This window comes from Poecilia reticulata, linkage group LG22 (assembly GCF_000633615.1).
Source record: "Poecilia reticulata strain Guanapo linkage group LG22, Guppy_female_1.0+MT, whole genome shotgun sequence".
NCBI lineage: Eukaryota > Metazoa > Chordata > Actinopteri > Cyprinodontiformes > Poeciliidae > Poecilia > Poecilia reticulata.
The window spans coordinates 12,977,500-12,993,836 of NC_024352.1; the positions used below are offsets into that span (position 1 = coordinate 12,977,500).

General features: G+C 40.6%; 2 protein-coding genes across 3 annotated transcripts in view; one reads left to right on the forward strand and one right to left on the reverse strand.

The window, feature by feature from the left end:
• Positions 1–16,337, forward strand: part of tfb1m (transcription factor B1, mitochondrial) — a 36,867-nt gene that overhangs the window by 12,990 nt on the left and 7,540 nt on the right. The gene's annotated exons all lie outside the window — the stretch shown is intronic.
• Positions 405–5,817, reverse strand: LOC103458605 (claudin-20). The gene is made up of 2 exons (XM_008399541.2): positions 5,554–5,817; positions 405–5,072 (listed from the first exon to the last, which is right to left on the reverse strand). The coding sequence occupies exon 2, from the start codon at positions 4,940–4,942 to the stop codon at positions 4,214–4,216; it is 729 nt and encodes a 242-aa protein (XP_008397763.1). The 5' UTR covers positions 4,943–5,072; positions 5,554–5,817; the 3' UTR covers positions 405–4,213.

Below are 16,337 nucleotides of genomic sequence, written 5' to 3' on the forward strand. Positions count from 1 at the left end.
CAGACGGAGTTACATTTGTCATTTAAAAAGAAATAATGATATCGCCCTTCTTATCATGACTTGCATGTTATTGATAAAGTCATTAATTTTGGGGGTGTTAATGTTTCACTTTTGTATTAGTTAATGCCCTCATTTAATCAAACAGTAGCAGGAAATGCTTCTGGGAATTATACTAGATAAATCTTTTCTTTAAAAAGCTTTTCGCGCGTAGTTGCATTTTCTGGAAGCCTCTTTGAATTTAAATTTGTGGTGCAGATATTTCTTTGATGCTGCGTTTGTTAAAAAAAAAAAAAAAAAAACGGCTTCTTGCTTCCTGTCAGAATTAGCTGGAGCATCCTGCAATCTTCCTGGCTTGGGAGAAGCTGAGAGCTCCTAAATCAAAAACACAGATAATACCAAAGCTGTATGCTTTCACAAAATAGTTTTATTGGTAAAAAATAGAACTACTTGCACAAGCACATTGAGACAACTGTATCAGAACTTGTGAACTGCTCATCACAAATATGCTCTGGCAAAGTAAGAAGTGCTAAAGCATTCACAAAAATAAGCTGCAGTTATCAAAGTAATAAATCCAACATCTCGGTACAGTATAAGCAGAGAGTTGTAACTCTGTAGACTTTAAGGACCTAGTCACATTGCACTCTGGCCATTTATAAGCAAATAAAATTGCGTGCTGATGATTAAGCTGCACAGCCACTAAAAATATCTCTAACTGGTATTTCCCTGCTGAATCCCATCAGTCAGAAATTGCTCTCTCCTTTTTTTTTTTTTTTTTTTGTCCAGAGTGCCCACTTGTGTTATGTATTGATACTGGTCCAGAGAGCCTGGAATGCTCATTCATTTGAACCAAACTGCTGTCAAATAGAAACACAAATAAAAAGTGCACTGAGTAGTCTTCTTATAAAGAAGATATGGCATGAACGTGGTATTTTATCTTCGACTGAAACAATCTGAAGGATGACAAAATCCTCCTAATAAACAAACAAAACACTGTTAAAGTCACAGACACTTGTGTACAGTCGTCACAGACCAACACGGAATCATATTTCCTGATATAAATACATTTTTAAAGCCCCACACTTGGAGTGCCTTGAGAAAGTATTCATGCCCTATGAGTTTATCTTTTCTTTTCTTTGTCTTGCATTTCACCTGAAACCTCCATGCATTGAATCTTGTGCTAAACAAAGTGGTACATGATTAGGAAGGGTGCATGGGTTTGAAACATGTTCTACATATACAAAAGTTTAAACACACTGCAAACAGAATTTCTAATGGCTTTCTTTAGGTGTCTGTAGATTACTCTCAATGGAGTGGATGGGCCTCTTGGATGCTTTTCTGATTAATGCTAACAGGAAAACAGGAAATGATGCAAGGGTGCTAATATTGTTAAATATTACGATTGACAATATCAATTACATTATTCCGAAACTCCAAAATATTGCAGCCAGCAGCTCTATGCAGTTGTGAAATTGCACGTGGTTTTGACTCAGGACTTCGCAGCGCTGCTTTCCTCACCCAGCCAGCTAGACTGGTGCGCCATTTCTTGGCAGACTGCAGTCACAGTCGTTCCATATTTTTCCATTTTGAGATAATGAACTGAATGTTACTGTGAGACATTTAAAGCTTAGGTTGTCAAAAGTGCTCTGTTATACCTACGTGAGTTCCTTGGTCTCACATAAAGATAAACCTCACACAACATCTGCATGTTGTGCAGATGCACAACATGATCATTAGGAAAAATGATCGTGATTCCTAATGATCATCATTAGGAATGATAATCCTTAGGAATCATCACTCATAATGATTCTATTTACTCTTATCACATAAAAGCCCAGTAAAATACTTAGAAATTTGTGGTTGCAGTTAAAGGGGTAGGAATACTTTTACAAGACCCCGTGGAGTCTTGCTGTGCTTTGAGGGGAACGAGGAATAAGAAGGATTTAACATAACCCTCGGAAGCTGCAAAGGACTGTACACAAGCATCTAGTCTGGCAGAACAAATCTCAAATCCATAAAACATTTTAAAATGTAAAATTCATAGAAAAATAAACAGAAAAATTCCAGATATTAAAATTTGTCATCATGAGACAATTTGGCACATTCTCAAACACATAATGTGTCAGTATTAGCTGATGACATGGCACATTCTTTACTAGTTTTATTGCATTTATCAGTAGTGGTGCCTGGGCAGTGTGTTACTGTCAGGTGGCCAGCTCTGACACGTGCCAGTTTGAGCCCTGCAGGGCTGCCGAGGTTGCCAGCGGCGCCCACTGAGGAGCCCGTGGTGTGCTGGCAGCCGCCTGCAGGTGGCAGGCTGCGCTCAGCCATCTGCACTTCCCCAGGAAGCTTCATGCTTATGAGAGAAAAGGAGAGAATGTGCAGTTCTATACATCCCTGCCTGCACCATGCACAAAACACAATATTCCTGTGCTCAGAGTCAAAGTGTAGACTCGCCCTGAAATGTAACCACGAAAGCGTGGCCCTGCAAATGACACATGAGTAGGTACGTGTGGGTGGCAATTTGGTGGGAGAAGCGTGTGTGCCTGGTGTGGATGTGCGTTTGAGGAGGACACGCTTTCAGCATGCATCAGCGTTCTCTCGTCAGGGATCACATCCATGTGACGGCTGACACAAACAGGCCAGGGTGAATGAGTTGGAAAGGAGGAAAAAAGAAAAAGAAAAAAGAAAACAGGAGCGACTGGTAGGAGCGCGAGGAACGGCGGGACTAGTGGGACAGTGAAGTGGACGCAATTTAAGACCGAGAGCTTCTGCAGGTGAAGACTGGTAACATATGCGCCTCGCTGCTGACGCACTTGGAAAACAAGTCACATATGGAGAATGACTCAAAGCTTTTTTAGTCGTCTGCCACATGGCCAACCACTTGACTCAAGGAGCCTATCGTTATCTTCAAGCGTGTTCCTGCGATGCTGGACCATTAAATGCTGATATGATGAGGGAATGGTTAAAAACAAAAAAATGTCGCAAGGAAGAAAGTCTTCTGAAAGCTTCTGCACAGAGATTCATCTGAAGAAACTGAAAGCAGCAGGATTTGACTGCATGAAAGGATGCCCCTGTCTAAAAGAACTTCTGTGACTGACAGATAATAAAGACGTTTAAACGGGAAACCTGTCTCCATGGCAGTGAAGAGGCGGTTGACGAGTGAAAAGCACATGCCTCTGAATGTTTACTATGCACACAAAAAAAGCGCACAAAAATCATGCATGTGGTGTGGGTGTAAACGTCCACAATGGATTGTTGCAAAAGACAGGCTGCAAGTTACACACAGGTCGATTGTGTCTGGTCGGGAAACATGACAACGTCCACTCATCTGAAGCGATTAAACGGTTTTCCTGCAAAATTTCTCTCCCTTTCTCCCGTATCTCCACCTGCAGAGTGATGTGCGGCCATCCGTCTGTCCGTCTCGTCTTTGTTGGATGCAGCCAGCAGCCCCACATCCTCTGCTCCTGACAGTCCTCTTTGAACACTTCCAGCAGGGTTAATGTTTCTACAGCTTTGTTTTCAGGCACAGGCATTGTGTGGCTCAGTCGCTCTACCAGGCATTCCAACGTTTTAATACGCAAACAGGCTCCACACGGCATGCTTTAGAGGCAAAAAAATATCAACATCCTTCTAGTAACTAACAAAAATATTAGCTTTTTTAATTTCAATCAATTCAAGGTTGCATTCTAGGAGATATTTATACTAAAAAAAAATTTTAAAAAATGGCTTGCTATGGAAGGGGTTTAACTTTTGGCTCTCTGGTGTTTATATTGCCTATTTAGTCAAATAAAGCAGGGAGGGGGGAGATCGTTATGAACGATTGTAAATAGCAGCTAAATGATTGCTTATTTCTATTCAAAGCTTTGGTGAGGAGAGGGGGTGAGGGGAATCTACACAGACGACTTTCTTATTTGCGTAATCCGTTTCCCGGGAGCGCTTTCTGTGATTTACTGATGAACAATCTGCATTTTGTTGGGAGCTTCCTTCCATTCTGCAGCATGAATCCTGCCTCCTTTCACATTTGCGCTGTTTCCTACGAAGGCGCTGCTCAGGGAATACCTCCACCACTTGTGCTTGCAAAACAGACTAAAAGGAGACAAAAATTAATTCAAAGTTGTTGCCCTCCTCTCACTGCTTTCAGTACGGCCCGACGTACGGATTTAACTGTGACGGTTTTCTCCCTCAGGCTTGCCTCCCTATAGCTGCTGCTTTATTACACGTAGTCCTGCAGGCTGTAGCCAGTCTTGTTGTCTAAAGGGGAGAGAGAGCAGTACTGGTGCTGGAGCTCCTGCTGCTGCTGGAGCAGCTGTTGCTGCTGCTGCTGGAGCAGCAGCTTGTCCGGCGGAGGGAGCAGAACCAGGTCCTGAGGGCCGTGTCTCTTCCCCGGGCAGGACATGCAGAATATGGACCCTCCGACAAAAAGGAAGCCTGCTGAAACAAAGGCCACGTACACGGCACCCCCGGGCTCAAACTTATTGCTCTCGGGCACGCTGGAGTCCAAGAAGTTTGTGATGACCTCCTTGGTAAACCAAGAAGCGGGCACCAGACAGAGAAAGCCAGCAGTGACAAAGCAGCCGCCGCTGGCGATGGCGGCGTGTCGCTTGGAACGGCGTCCGCCTCCCCAGCGTGTGCATTTCAGCCCCAGAGAGGCAAGGCAGAGGCCCATGGCGGCCAGCACGCAGCAGAGCACCATGGTGGTGCGTGCAGTCTGCAAGTACGCAGGAAGGGAGAGCACCGAGTACTTGAGCGTGCAGCTGAACATGCCAGTGCTGTACCAGGTGCAGTCCATCCACAGTCCCTGCATCTGGGAGATGGCCGTGATGATGTTGGAGCCCACATCCGCGCTGACCTTCCAGTTGGGCAGCAGGGTAGCCACAGTGGCCCCCATAATGCCCAGCAGCGCCAGGACAAATCCAAATATCTGCATGCCAGTGGATGCCATGCTCCTCTTCTGAGTCAGTGCTGCCGCCTCAGCCGTTGCCGTCTTCAGGCAGCATCCACCCGGCGCCAGCCAGGCTCGTCGACCCCTCTGCCTTTCTTAACCTCTCTTCTCCAGCCGCAGCTCCACTGGACTGGGGTAGAGAGAGCAAAATGAGGAACTGACTTGCACTATACCTTTTTTCCTCATCTTATTTGCCTCACACATGCAGAGGCTGCAAACAAAGGAGAGCATGGCTCTAAGGTGGAAGACGCTGACTCTGGCTGACAGTAGGTAATCAAAACACTGGACTCTGCTGCGCTTTCTCTTCTCCTAATCTTTAACAGCCACATAGTCTGGAGAGTGAGGAAGGAGTTGTGGTATTTGCATTGCAACAGCTATCTGGACTTAAAGCTGCAGTGTCCTCACCTCATCTAGCTGTACGATTTATACTTTATTCTCTGAAAACCAGTTTTCCTCAAGGTGAGGTGTCACAATAAGTAACCTGCATATACATGTCTTATTTTATTTAGGAGGAAATAATCTTTGTTTGTATTGTTAATAAAAAAAAAAATCCTGTTTTTTTTTGTTGTTTTTTTTAAATCCGATGATGCGATGTTAAAATAATTTCTTACCCCGGCTGGTGCAGAGCTGGAGCGGACGCGTCACGTTTTTAGCAGTAATTCCCGTAAACACGCACTGAAACACGGCAGGCTGCTGAGGTGAGGGGGCGAGGAGGACGGCTCAGTCCGGACCACCGATCCATTCAAGCCATCCATTTCCTTAGCAACAGCGCGGGCAGAGACCACACAGGCTCGACCGGAGCCTGTGAGAAAGTGACCGTAGCGCCTCCGCCGCCTCTTCTCTCCTAGCGCGACTCTCTCTCCCTCTCCCTCTCCCTCCCTCACTCTCGCTCTCTCCTTCCCACCCTCACCGGTGTGTGTATGTGTGTGTATGAAAGAGAGGGAGCGCGGTCTGCCTCACAACTTCATCAGTGATTACACAGCAATGCGCCCTAATCACTACACGCAGTGCGTGAGCCGCGTCTCAAACCGATTAACTGCTGCTTTAGTTGAACCGTTTTCACAACCTTTTACCGAACGGCGAGCGTTGCTGCTTATTAATGTTCAACTTTTAATCCGGTTTAACATTTTTGTATTGAAAAAAACGAAACAAAAAACAAATCACCACTAGTAAGCTAAATTCAGTCCTAGAACTCGGTTGCGTGGAAATTAACTTTCGTTATCGGGTATTTTATTGGCACTACCTATTTGGAAAAACGATGTTAAGGGAAACATCAGATTTTAGCACATAAATAAATCAATCTTCACGTGCTTTTTAAACTGGAAAAATGTATGGGGTGTCTTCAAAATTAAATACAAGTTATAAATAAATAGATCTCATGAAAACAAAACTATAGAAATATTATTAAGCGAGGAGCTTATTTTGTCAGTCATGTGATCATTGATTTAATGTTTTTTTTTTGACAATTTGTAAAGCTAATTAACTTAGGGACTTTATTTTTTTAAACAATTTTATTCCGTGTTTTCTTTATTTCTATTTCCTATATTCAAATAAGGGGGTGGAGTTTTCTCTGGAGCCGGGCTTGTAGTGCAGCAACTGTGTGAGTTCACATTTGTTTCTCACAAACTACTCCTCCAACCTTTATTCAATTCAAAAATACTTTATTGTTCCCAAAGGGAAATTAAGTAATTGATTAAATTAGTGAACAATCACAGCAACGTGTTTTCCCCTCTGAGCCCTGTTTGGTGCAACTAGCATCATGTCATGAATCAACTGGGTTCACAAAGTCATTATGAAAAAATTGTTTAGTGGGCAATATGAAGGAGATTGGAGAACTCTGAGATGATATGCAAGCGTCTGCTAATGCAACTAAGCAACATGATTTAACATTTCTGTTTTGGCTGGTGTGGTGCTAAAATCCCTGACAGAATTTGTTTCTCCTGCATCAGCACAACAGGCTTTGCAGCCGCTAATTCAGATATGTCAAAGTTTGCTGTCTCTCAGGTCTCTGCGCTCTGACTGGACCCCTTCTAAAGAGTAAACTCCACCTCCTTATGGGAATATAAGAGCATGAAATAATATACCGAAATTAAAACAGATCTAAAAAATAAGAATAGAAAGTAGCTTTACAAAAGTGTTAAAAAGTAAAACACCATTACAAAATACATGGTTAATAGCTAAATCCTGAAATTAATAAGGAAGCTCTACATTGGGGGAAAAAAAACAAACCTGTATTTTGTTAATTATTCCGTGTAAAATCCTATATTTTAGGCTACTGGTCGCTGTTGTTGCTGGTAGGCTTTGGTTTTGCGTGTGCTCAATTAAGAGTCTTTATGTTGATTTTCATTGATTTCATTTTCATAAATGAAATAATCAGTCGTTTATTTCCTTCACAATGTAAATTATCTTTCCATTTCAATTTAAACTAAAAAAACTGACAAATCGAAACCAAGCCAAACCGTTTGCTTCTTCCCATTAACAACACCTGGACAGAATCACTTGACCTTAAGTAACCTCATCCCTCTTCGACATACTCGGTGCCCAAATGAAACATTCCTCTTAGTGAAGATAAGCACAGGAATCAACATAAATGGCTCCTAGAGGTACATTTATTTATTTGCGCCCCAGGTGTGGTTTACGGTGTTCAATGAAAGGTTTGCAACCACTTGACTTCACGTTACCTGTTTGGCTTCGGATGAAGTATGCTGGGACCTTGAATCTTTATTTTTGTATGAAACAACTCTCCATGTATGTGTCACTCTTTATAACATTCTGGAGTATATGCAAATTGCCATTATAAAAACTGAAGCAGTAGACTTTATAAAAATTAACATTTGAATCATTCTCAAAACTTTTGACTGTATGCAAGTTAAAATATCAGATAAAAGATCATTTATTTTAGTAATTCCATTCAAAATGAGGAACATGTGATCTTGACTGATGAAAACTCAAATCCAGTTTCTCAGAAAATTTAATATCAGATTAAACTAATCAAAAATTGACGTTTTTATCATAAATGTCAGGAAAAGTATATACACTCACTTCTTCAGCAATGACCGTTTGTGGCTTCCCTCTCTGTGAAGGGTGTCGATGACCGTCTTCTAGTCAGCTGTCAAGTCAACAGTCTTCCTCATAGGTGTTGCCTATTGACCCAGTGAACTCAATGAACCTTTGCGGGTGTTATGAGTTAATTAGCTGATTAGGTTGTAACACCACAAGCTTCCATTAATGACTTTTTGACATTAGTATAATTTTTCAGTGACACTTACTTTTGAGTTGATTAATATGTAAGCCGTATTAAGCAAAATGACAAGAAACAAAGGCTTGGAATATATCATGAGTTTTGCTTTCTGAAGTAACTGGCAGGAAATATGCATTTGAAAGGTTGGAAGATAAGCTTGACGGTCAACATGTTCAACAATTTTAAGTCGACAATATTAAATTATGTCGATAATGTTGAACATGTTTTTGCACTGCATTCCCAATAAATTGCATTATGAGGCTGTGTTTTGTAATTTGACAAAATGTGAAAAAGTTCAAGATGTATAAATACTTTTGCAAACCACTGCCATAAATATCACATACTAACATTAAATTGCAGCAGCCATAATGTTGCAGTGCTGCTTTGCTGCTACTACAAGATAAGAAGTGACAAAGATGTAAACTCGTGATAATATTTCTAATCAGACTCACTGCACAACTGGGGAGGGCCATCTAGTTTATACAGAAGAAATATCTGCTACCCTTAGGTTTAAAGATTAAATCAGCAGCACCGACCTTTAAATCATTATTTGTTTACGTGCTGGTCCAGAGGACAGAGGAGCAGGTTTACTCGTCATGCCAAAACTGACCATCCCCAGAGCATCATCTTAATCAGTCAGCAGGAGGCTAAAACTCACAGCTGCTATCCTGTCTTTGCATGTCTTTCTTTCCTCTCTGTAGAGGACATGTATCACAGGAGGGGAGTGGCTTAGATGGCCTTGATTCATGAATGACAAAGCGAACAAAACAATAGTGTTAGGAATGTGTGTGGTTGTTGGGGGGAGGTCGAGAGGATAAGATTAATCGACCTAATATAGTTCTAAGTGCAGATCTATGATATTTTTTTATTGCTGCATGGGCTAATAAACAAACCAGTTCCTCACCTTCAGCGATCTACTTTTGGTTGTAATGATATTTGCGGCGTATAAATAAGGTGCCTACAGCTGATTGGTGAAAGTATTGATTTGTTTGTTTAACTCAGCTGTCCGCCCGGCACTCTTTTTGATAAACTATCCCCAAGACACCGTTTCCTTCAAATGAGATCTGGCCAGCATGTGGGTTGGTGCACACAGTCGACCTTCAGCAGCACTACATTCCCAGAACTCCGTGTGGAATACCGCTGCAGCAAGACGAGAAATTTTCCACTTTCCCACAGACGCACTACAGCCAGCCTGGCAAGTGTGATATTTCTCATGGTAATGGATGAGATCTTAAGTGCTGATGCTGTGTTGTTGTTTTGGGAGCGCGATAAATAAATAAATGGATAATCCAGGGAGTGGAAGAAATGAGGGAAAAAGGGGAAGGAGAGAAGAGCAAAATGCAGTTGACATAAACCCAGTGAGTGCAGATGTGCGAGGCTGTGATGTGTGAAGATGTTGCAGACTGTTGTGAGTGTGGTCCCCTTTGTTTTATCGCCCACAGCAGAGCTCTCAAGCTTTTTCTGCAGCATGGCTCTGAGGCACAGCTTGGCCGGCCACAGTCCTTTTTGCCCACACGAGGGGCTTTTATCGATCAATTTGCATTTTTTCTCTTTTATGTTCTCCCCTCACGTAATTGGTTTTCATGCTCATCGTCTTGCAAGGACGGTTTGTTCACAGATTAGATGCAAGGTGTTGTCTGATTGCTGGGATGTTGCTGTCAACACAGTATTTATGCAGAAAGACTCGAGTTCAGTTTCAATGTGTACATGCAGGTGCATCTCAATGAGTTAGAATATTATAGAAAAGTTAATTTAATTCCACATTTCAACTTAAAATGTGCATAACTTCTAGATTCATTGCACACAGTGTTATATGTCAGCACTATAAGTATTTTCATTTTGATGACCAGTGTTCTGCAGCTCAGGAAAGCTCAAAACCAGTTTCCTAGAAAATAAATATTTTCCAGAGAAGGATTGAGAAGCTTTTTTATTTCAAAATATGGGCCTGTTGAAAATGATATGTGTACATTACAGTACATAAAGCAATAAAAACATGTCTACGTGAAAAAAAATATTATATTAAATGTTCCGTTTTTGAAATAATCAAAATTGTAGGACTGGAGAATATTTTATCTGGAAAAATATGGAATTTTAATATGGAAAAATGCATATGAACCCTGCATAAATCTGGTCAGTCGAGTGAAAGTGTGATTGGGATTTTATCATTTTCTCAAGGCCATTGCCTGGTTTTTATGCATTTTTTTCCTACCACTCAACTTTCTCACTCTGAACAGGCAGATTCTTTAGTAAATTACCTTTTGTTGAAGATTTCTCTGACTTTGTGTTGGACAACTGTCTAAGTATGGAGAATTCCCTGTGATTTAAAGTCATAACATTAGTCCTTATTTATGAAATTACTCACACTCAACATTACTCTTTGCATATGAAATAAAATTTGTTGAGAGCTTAATTTGTGTTTTTATGAGATCTGAACTATAATTATTCAATGAGAAACGAATTATATGACTATGTAATGAAATTATAAGTTTCATGTTTTGAATAAATTTTCTGAGATAAGTAATATTTTCCATGGATATTCGTACCCTATGTAAACCTATGTGACACATTTCTATTAAATAATCTCTCCCAAATCTACCATTCAGAATGGCATTTATACATTCCTAAATATCCCATCAAAGCTTTTTTTCCCATGCCGTCTTCTCTGAAACAGTAAATCTCTCATTTTTAGGGCAAGGTTCATGCTTTTCTATGACGCATCTCTCAAAGGAGCTGATCCTGTTGAAAACCAGAGCGACAGTCTTGAATGTCCTCTGTGCATGTCATGGGTAATTTCTTTTCCCAGGATGTCAAACCATTCCTTCTTCTGGCCCATAAACTATTATGGTCCTGGTATTTTCCCTGGCATAGACCTCTGTCTTATCTTCCTTCAAGAGGCTGCCTCCTTCCACTGATGTAATGGAGGCTGTCTTCCCAAGGTATTGTCATGATTAATGCAAGTCTCACAGTTTTTGTTGCACGTTCTCTGTGAGCTTCTCTCTCTCTTATATTCCCTGGTTGTTTTAGAGCTTTCTTCCATTTCCCTTCTTCTCCCTGGTACCTTCCATTATGTAAGTAAGCACAAGTGCTGGTGGTTCAGGTGGTGCCCCAGGGCCGCTGCCATCTCGTCTTGGTTACGCTTAGAGGGACATGACAAATTATTGCTCACACCCCATCGGGCAAGAACTCTCAGGGAAAGACGCATCAGAGGTGGAATAGGAGAAAAAGGAGCTAGAGAATCATAGGGCAAAGCTGGAGTAATGGAGTACCCTGCTGAGCTATGGGAAGGTCAGACAGGAAATATGGTAATGTGCAAAAATTTTAATATGTACGTCAATGTTTTGTTCCCATGTGGTAGTTAAAAGGTCTTGAGCTGTGGACAGAAGTAGATATGAAAGTTTGAAGTTGAAATTTCTCATATTATGCTCTACTCGCAAGTATAGTGAGTAGAAATTCTACTTTCTTTTAGCAGAATCCCTTTTTTGTAAGAGGGAATACAAGGAATCAGTGTGGGTTAATCAGATTAATTAGTATAAAATAAGATGAGAAGCGAAAGTTCAAAGTTAGTTTGAGTGTTTGAATTTCTTTTTTCCTCTCCCAAACTGATTATGTTAAACCAATTATAGCCAGAGAAAGATTATTAAATACGTATTCTTATGTAACATTTTAATAAGAAGGCCAAGTCTGTGTTAACTTATTTACATACCAATTAAAGAAATGACTGACATCAGAGAGTATAGTTAGTCTTTATCTGGCTTACATTCACTTCCCTTTTGAAGTACAGGAGAAGGCGTCTGAACTAGAAGACAAAATGTTGAACATTGTAAGCATGATCAGAAAGTCCACTGGCCTTGGAAAATTAGGATATGGCACCAAAGGTTGGAGACTCAGTTCAGTCAAGTTTACAGACACCCTACGGAAACATGAATGTAATTAATTTCAGGCTTTTTATTGATTTATTTGAACTGTTTTTTGAACTGCAGTATCGTGGTGGAAGCAGCCTAAACATGGATACATTTTGGCGAACATGGTCAGCAGCAATACTCATATAGGCTATAAATGTTGTACTAAGTGACCCAATGTGTGCCAAAAACAATTTTAGTTGATCAGTTAATCAAGAGGTTGGGTCGCTAGGATGAAAGGTCACTAAGGGTGATGGAGGTTGTCCATTTTACCGTAAACTCAACACTGAAAGCCTAAACTCTTGATAGAAGGAGTGTGCATGCTTTCATGCTGTTACCCCAAATTATGACCTTCTCATCTGAATATTGCTATGAAATCAAAAGTCAATAAACCAGAGAATCAGTTTTTTTTTTTTCATTTCTGAAGAGTCAGTGGGAGCTTTTACCCATTTCTTATTACCTGATAATAGTGCTACCCTTCCACAATAGCCCATCTTTTTCGAGATGTAACAAATGGGTACTTAAGCTACTTTGACTTTCTGTTATCTCAAACTGATTTGCCCCTTCTACTTTGACATTAAATAGCTAACTTTGCTAATACATCTGCCACTCACTAGCTATTTCCTCTGTTTCAAGTCGTTCTTTGGAAACCTTTGAGATGATGGTGTGCGAAAATCTTAATAGATCAGCAGTTTGAAAAATACTCAGACCAGAGTGCCAACTATTCCATTTTCAGAGTCAGAGCCTCTGATGCTTGGTACATTCACTATGAAGGTTCACTATGTTTACATACATAAATCCATTGTGTTGCTGCTGTAGCTAATAAAGAGGTATGAGAGATGATGAGCTATTATGTCTAATTTTGACTGTGGATTAGTGCACCCATCAGTTGTTTTTAAAATAACCGCAGAAGTAGAGTTACATAATCCTTCCACCCATAAAAAATCAGCTCCTTTTCAATGCATTTTTAAAAGCTTGGTATCAAAATGACATTGATGCCGTATCATGAGTGTATATGACCCTCCGACCAGAACCGTATTAGGTTTTTTTTAGTAGAACAGCATGTCCATAACACCTCCTGCAGAGGGGCCAGGTGACTGCGTGTGATTTAAGATGGAGTTCCCTTGCATGTTGGGGTTATCGGTGAAGAATTAATGGCAGCCAGCGGGATATATTACAGTGGTGCTACCCAGTCGAGCCATGTAGCAAGGCCATACATAAATCATAGCAGCAAAGTGACTTGGACAAGCTGATGGGTGAATTGCTGCTGCCTGTATAGGCCCAATATCGACTTTTTCCCTTTGCTCCTCTCCTAAATCATAAATTGTGGAATATAAATGGCCTAATTATTCCAGCAGAGAGTGAAATTAAAGGCATTCCTTTTTATTGCGTCTTCCTTGCAGATGGTGGTCTGATCTTGCGTAACTGAAAGACTGAGGATAGTAATTTGTATGAAATCCTGATCAAATTCTTAACATGTTGTTGATATGACAGCTGGATAAATCCATCCTCATAATGGAAATAAAGATGATGCCGCCAAGGCCCATTGATGCCCTTGACATTCCCTGCCTCAAAGCCCTTACATAAAACTGAACTGAAAGGGTCATCAATCACCGCAAGAAAAGCCTGGGGTCATTATTTAGACGTTAATACGACAAAAATCAACATTTGAAGTAGAACAGAAGCTTTATTTAACAGCTGCATTCACTTATAACTAGAAAATCCTTTTTTTTCTGTCGTCCTTGTCCTGTTATCTTATGCTGAACCTAAGACTTTAAAGCATTCTCAATTCTGGCGCACAGCCTTCAGGGCTGTTGAGACTGTCGGTCCCCTGTGCTGCTGGCCCATTAAACGCCACTGCGGCAGGACGCTCAACAGCAGCCAGGCAATGCTGGGATACACTGGGATCTATAGATCTGATAAGAGATAGTGCTGCAGTTTACAAGTGCCTCTCCAAATGCTACTTCTGCTGTTCAAAGAGAAAGAGTGGTATTTCAAACTTTCATTAGGAACCCTCTACACGCCCTTGGACCACTTTAGCTTTCCTCCCCTAATTATCGACGCCAGCCCCAAGCCCAAAGCAAACAGGCAGCTGCGAATGAGTGAGTCACAATCCAGAAATATAAGCAGGAAGGGTGCATGAGGAGCTCCGCAGGGCCTGCATTCACTGCGGGAGAGCTGTTGAGCAGAATTAGACATCCTTTTATTTTAACTCCGTGACATCTAAGTTTGAGGTGGGGTTTGTCCTCAGGATAATATTTTATTTACATATTTGTTTGCCCTCAAACATTAAAGCAACATACTACAGTAACAGGACCATCTGCATACCCCATTTCCACTTGTCTCAAGTTTTTCCTTTTCTCAAGTTTTTTATTTGGTATGAAAAAATAATTCCCCGTTTTTTGATATCCATTGAGACAGGAGATTATAGAGTTAATTATTTTTATCTTGTCTTACAAAAACCTTTTTAGTGTCTTGAAAGGCATTTAAATCCAAAAATCATCTAAACGTTGTGAGATGTATTACTATTTTTAGGGTGAATGCTGTGAATGAGTCTCCATGGAATCCCACAGTCATGCTGCTCAAAATGTCTTTATTAGCATCAGCGCACTCTTTATCAAAGAAGTAAGGTTAGAACTAAACATGGGGAGTCTGACAGCCAACTGTTCTGCTTTGTTGAGTGGAGCATCATTCTTATCATATTGTATTTACTCTGGCTATGTGGGTTTCTATGGCCAAAAAGAGTGTTAGGAAACACTTTTTGATGTATTTACTGTTTAAAAGATCTGATCATGGCATCATAAAACCCAAATAGTAGTGTAAAATTTGAAATGTGTAGAAATGATGTGAAGTATATATATATATACAAATATTGACTTGAGATTCCCCAGTTGAGTCTGGGATAGTTCCTCCTACATGATGTCCTGTTCACTTAAAACTGCCACAAGAAGGATCAGGTGTGTATGAAAGTGGAGCCGGGTTTCTCTCTGGTACTTAAACTGTAGTTCAACTCAGATTCCCAAAACCATGATTGGAATGTTTGTGGTGGTGAAAGTGGAGCAGTTGAACTCCAATATACACAAAAAGTTTAATCTAGATTTATCTATATTGCTATATGAAAATGAACATCAACTTAAACCCTACATGCTTTGCTATATTAATAACTGTATATTTTGTCTTTTATCATTCATTTTAGCACAAACAAATTAGTTTGGGTTGTTATCCTGCTGATTGACATACTTCCCCCTCCTAAATATTAGCTCTTGATATGAGTGATGTCACTCACTGCTCAGGGCGCCATTCTCTCAGGGGGCGGCACCATCACTTTAAGGGTGGTAAAAAATTGTCAACTGCATCATCAACCTTTTTTTTTTTTTTTTTTTTTATCATAGTGGACCCCCACAAATTCATTGTACATTACTTGCTGGCTTCTCTGTGGAGCGTAGCTGCAAATTAATCACAGAAAATTCTGATTTTATTTCTAAAATATTAAAAAGAAAATGCAGTTTGGGAAGCTGACATACCTAAGTGCAATTCTGCTTCACGTTCTGTTAGTTGATGTCTGCAAAGCAGCCAACCCAAGAGTGCCATGGATTTTCTTTGCTGCTAATTGTCTGCACCCCCAAGAGCATAGATGAGGAATATGGTACATTTTAGGTTCTGCTGTAGCTAAGACTGTCTCCACAGTGTGTAGTAATTCAAATTCACAGGTGGCTACAGTCCCTAACCAATGTGGATACGAGGGTTGTACTGTATTTGCTTACTTATTCATTGGTGATTGGGTACCTCAATGCGCTGGCCGTATTGTAAACAGTGAAAGAAAATACAGTTAGAGCCAGAAATATTTGGACAGTGACACAAGTTTTGTTATTTTAGCTGTTTACAAAAACATGTTCAGAAATACAATTATATATATAATATGGGCTGAAAGTGCACGCTCCCAGCTGCAGTATGAGAGTTTCCACATCCAAATCGGAGAAAGGGTTTAGGAATTATAGCTCTGTAATGCATAGCCTCCTCTTTTTCAAGGGACCAAAAGTAATTGAACAATGGACTCTAAGGGCTGCAATTAACTCAGAAGGCGTCTCCCTCGTTAACCTGTAATCAATTAAGTAGTTTAAAGGTCTGGGGTTGATTCCAGGTGTGTGGTTTTGCATTTGGAAGCTGTTGCTGTGACCAGACAACATGCGGTCAAAGGAACTCTCAATTGAGATGAAGCAGAACATCCTGAGGCTGAAAAAAAGAAAAAAATCCA

Excerpts from the sequence above, each read along its gene's own strand:
- LOC103458605 (XM_008399541.2), bottom strand. The coding sequence starts at position 4,942 with ATGGCATCCACTGGCATGCAGATATTTGGATTTGTCCTGGCGCTGCTG.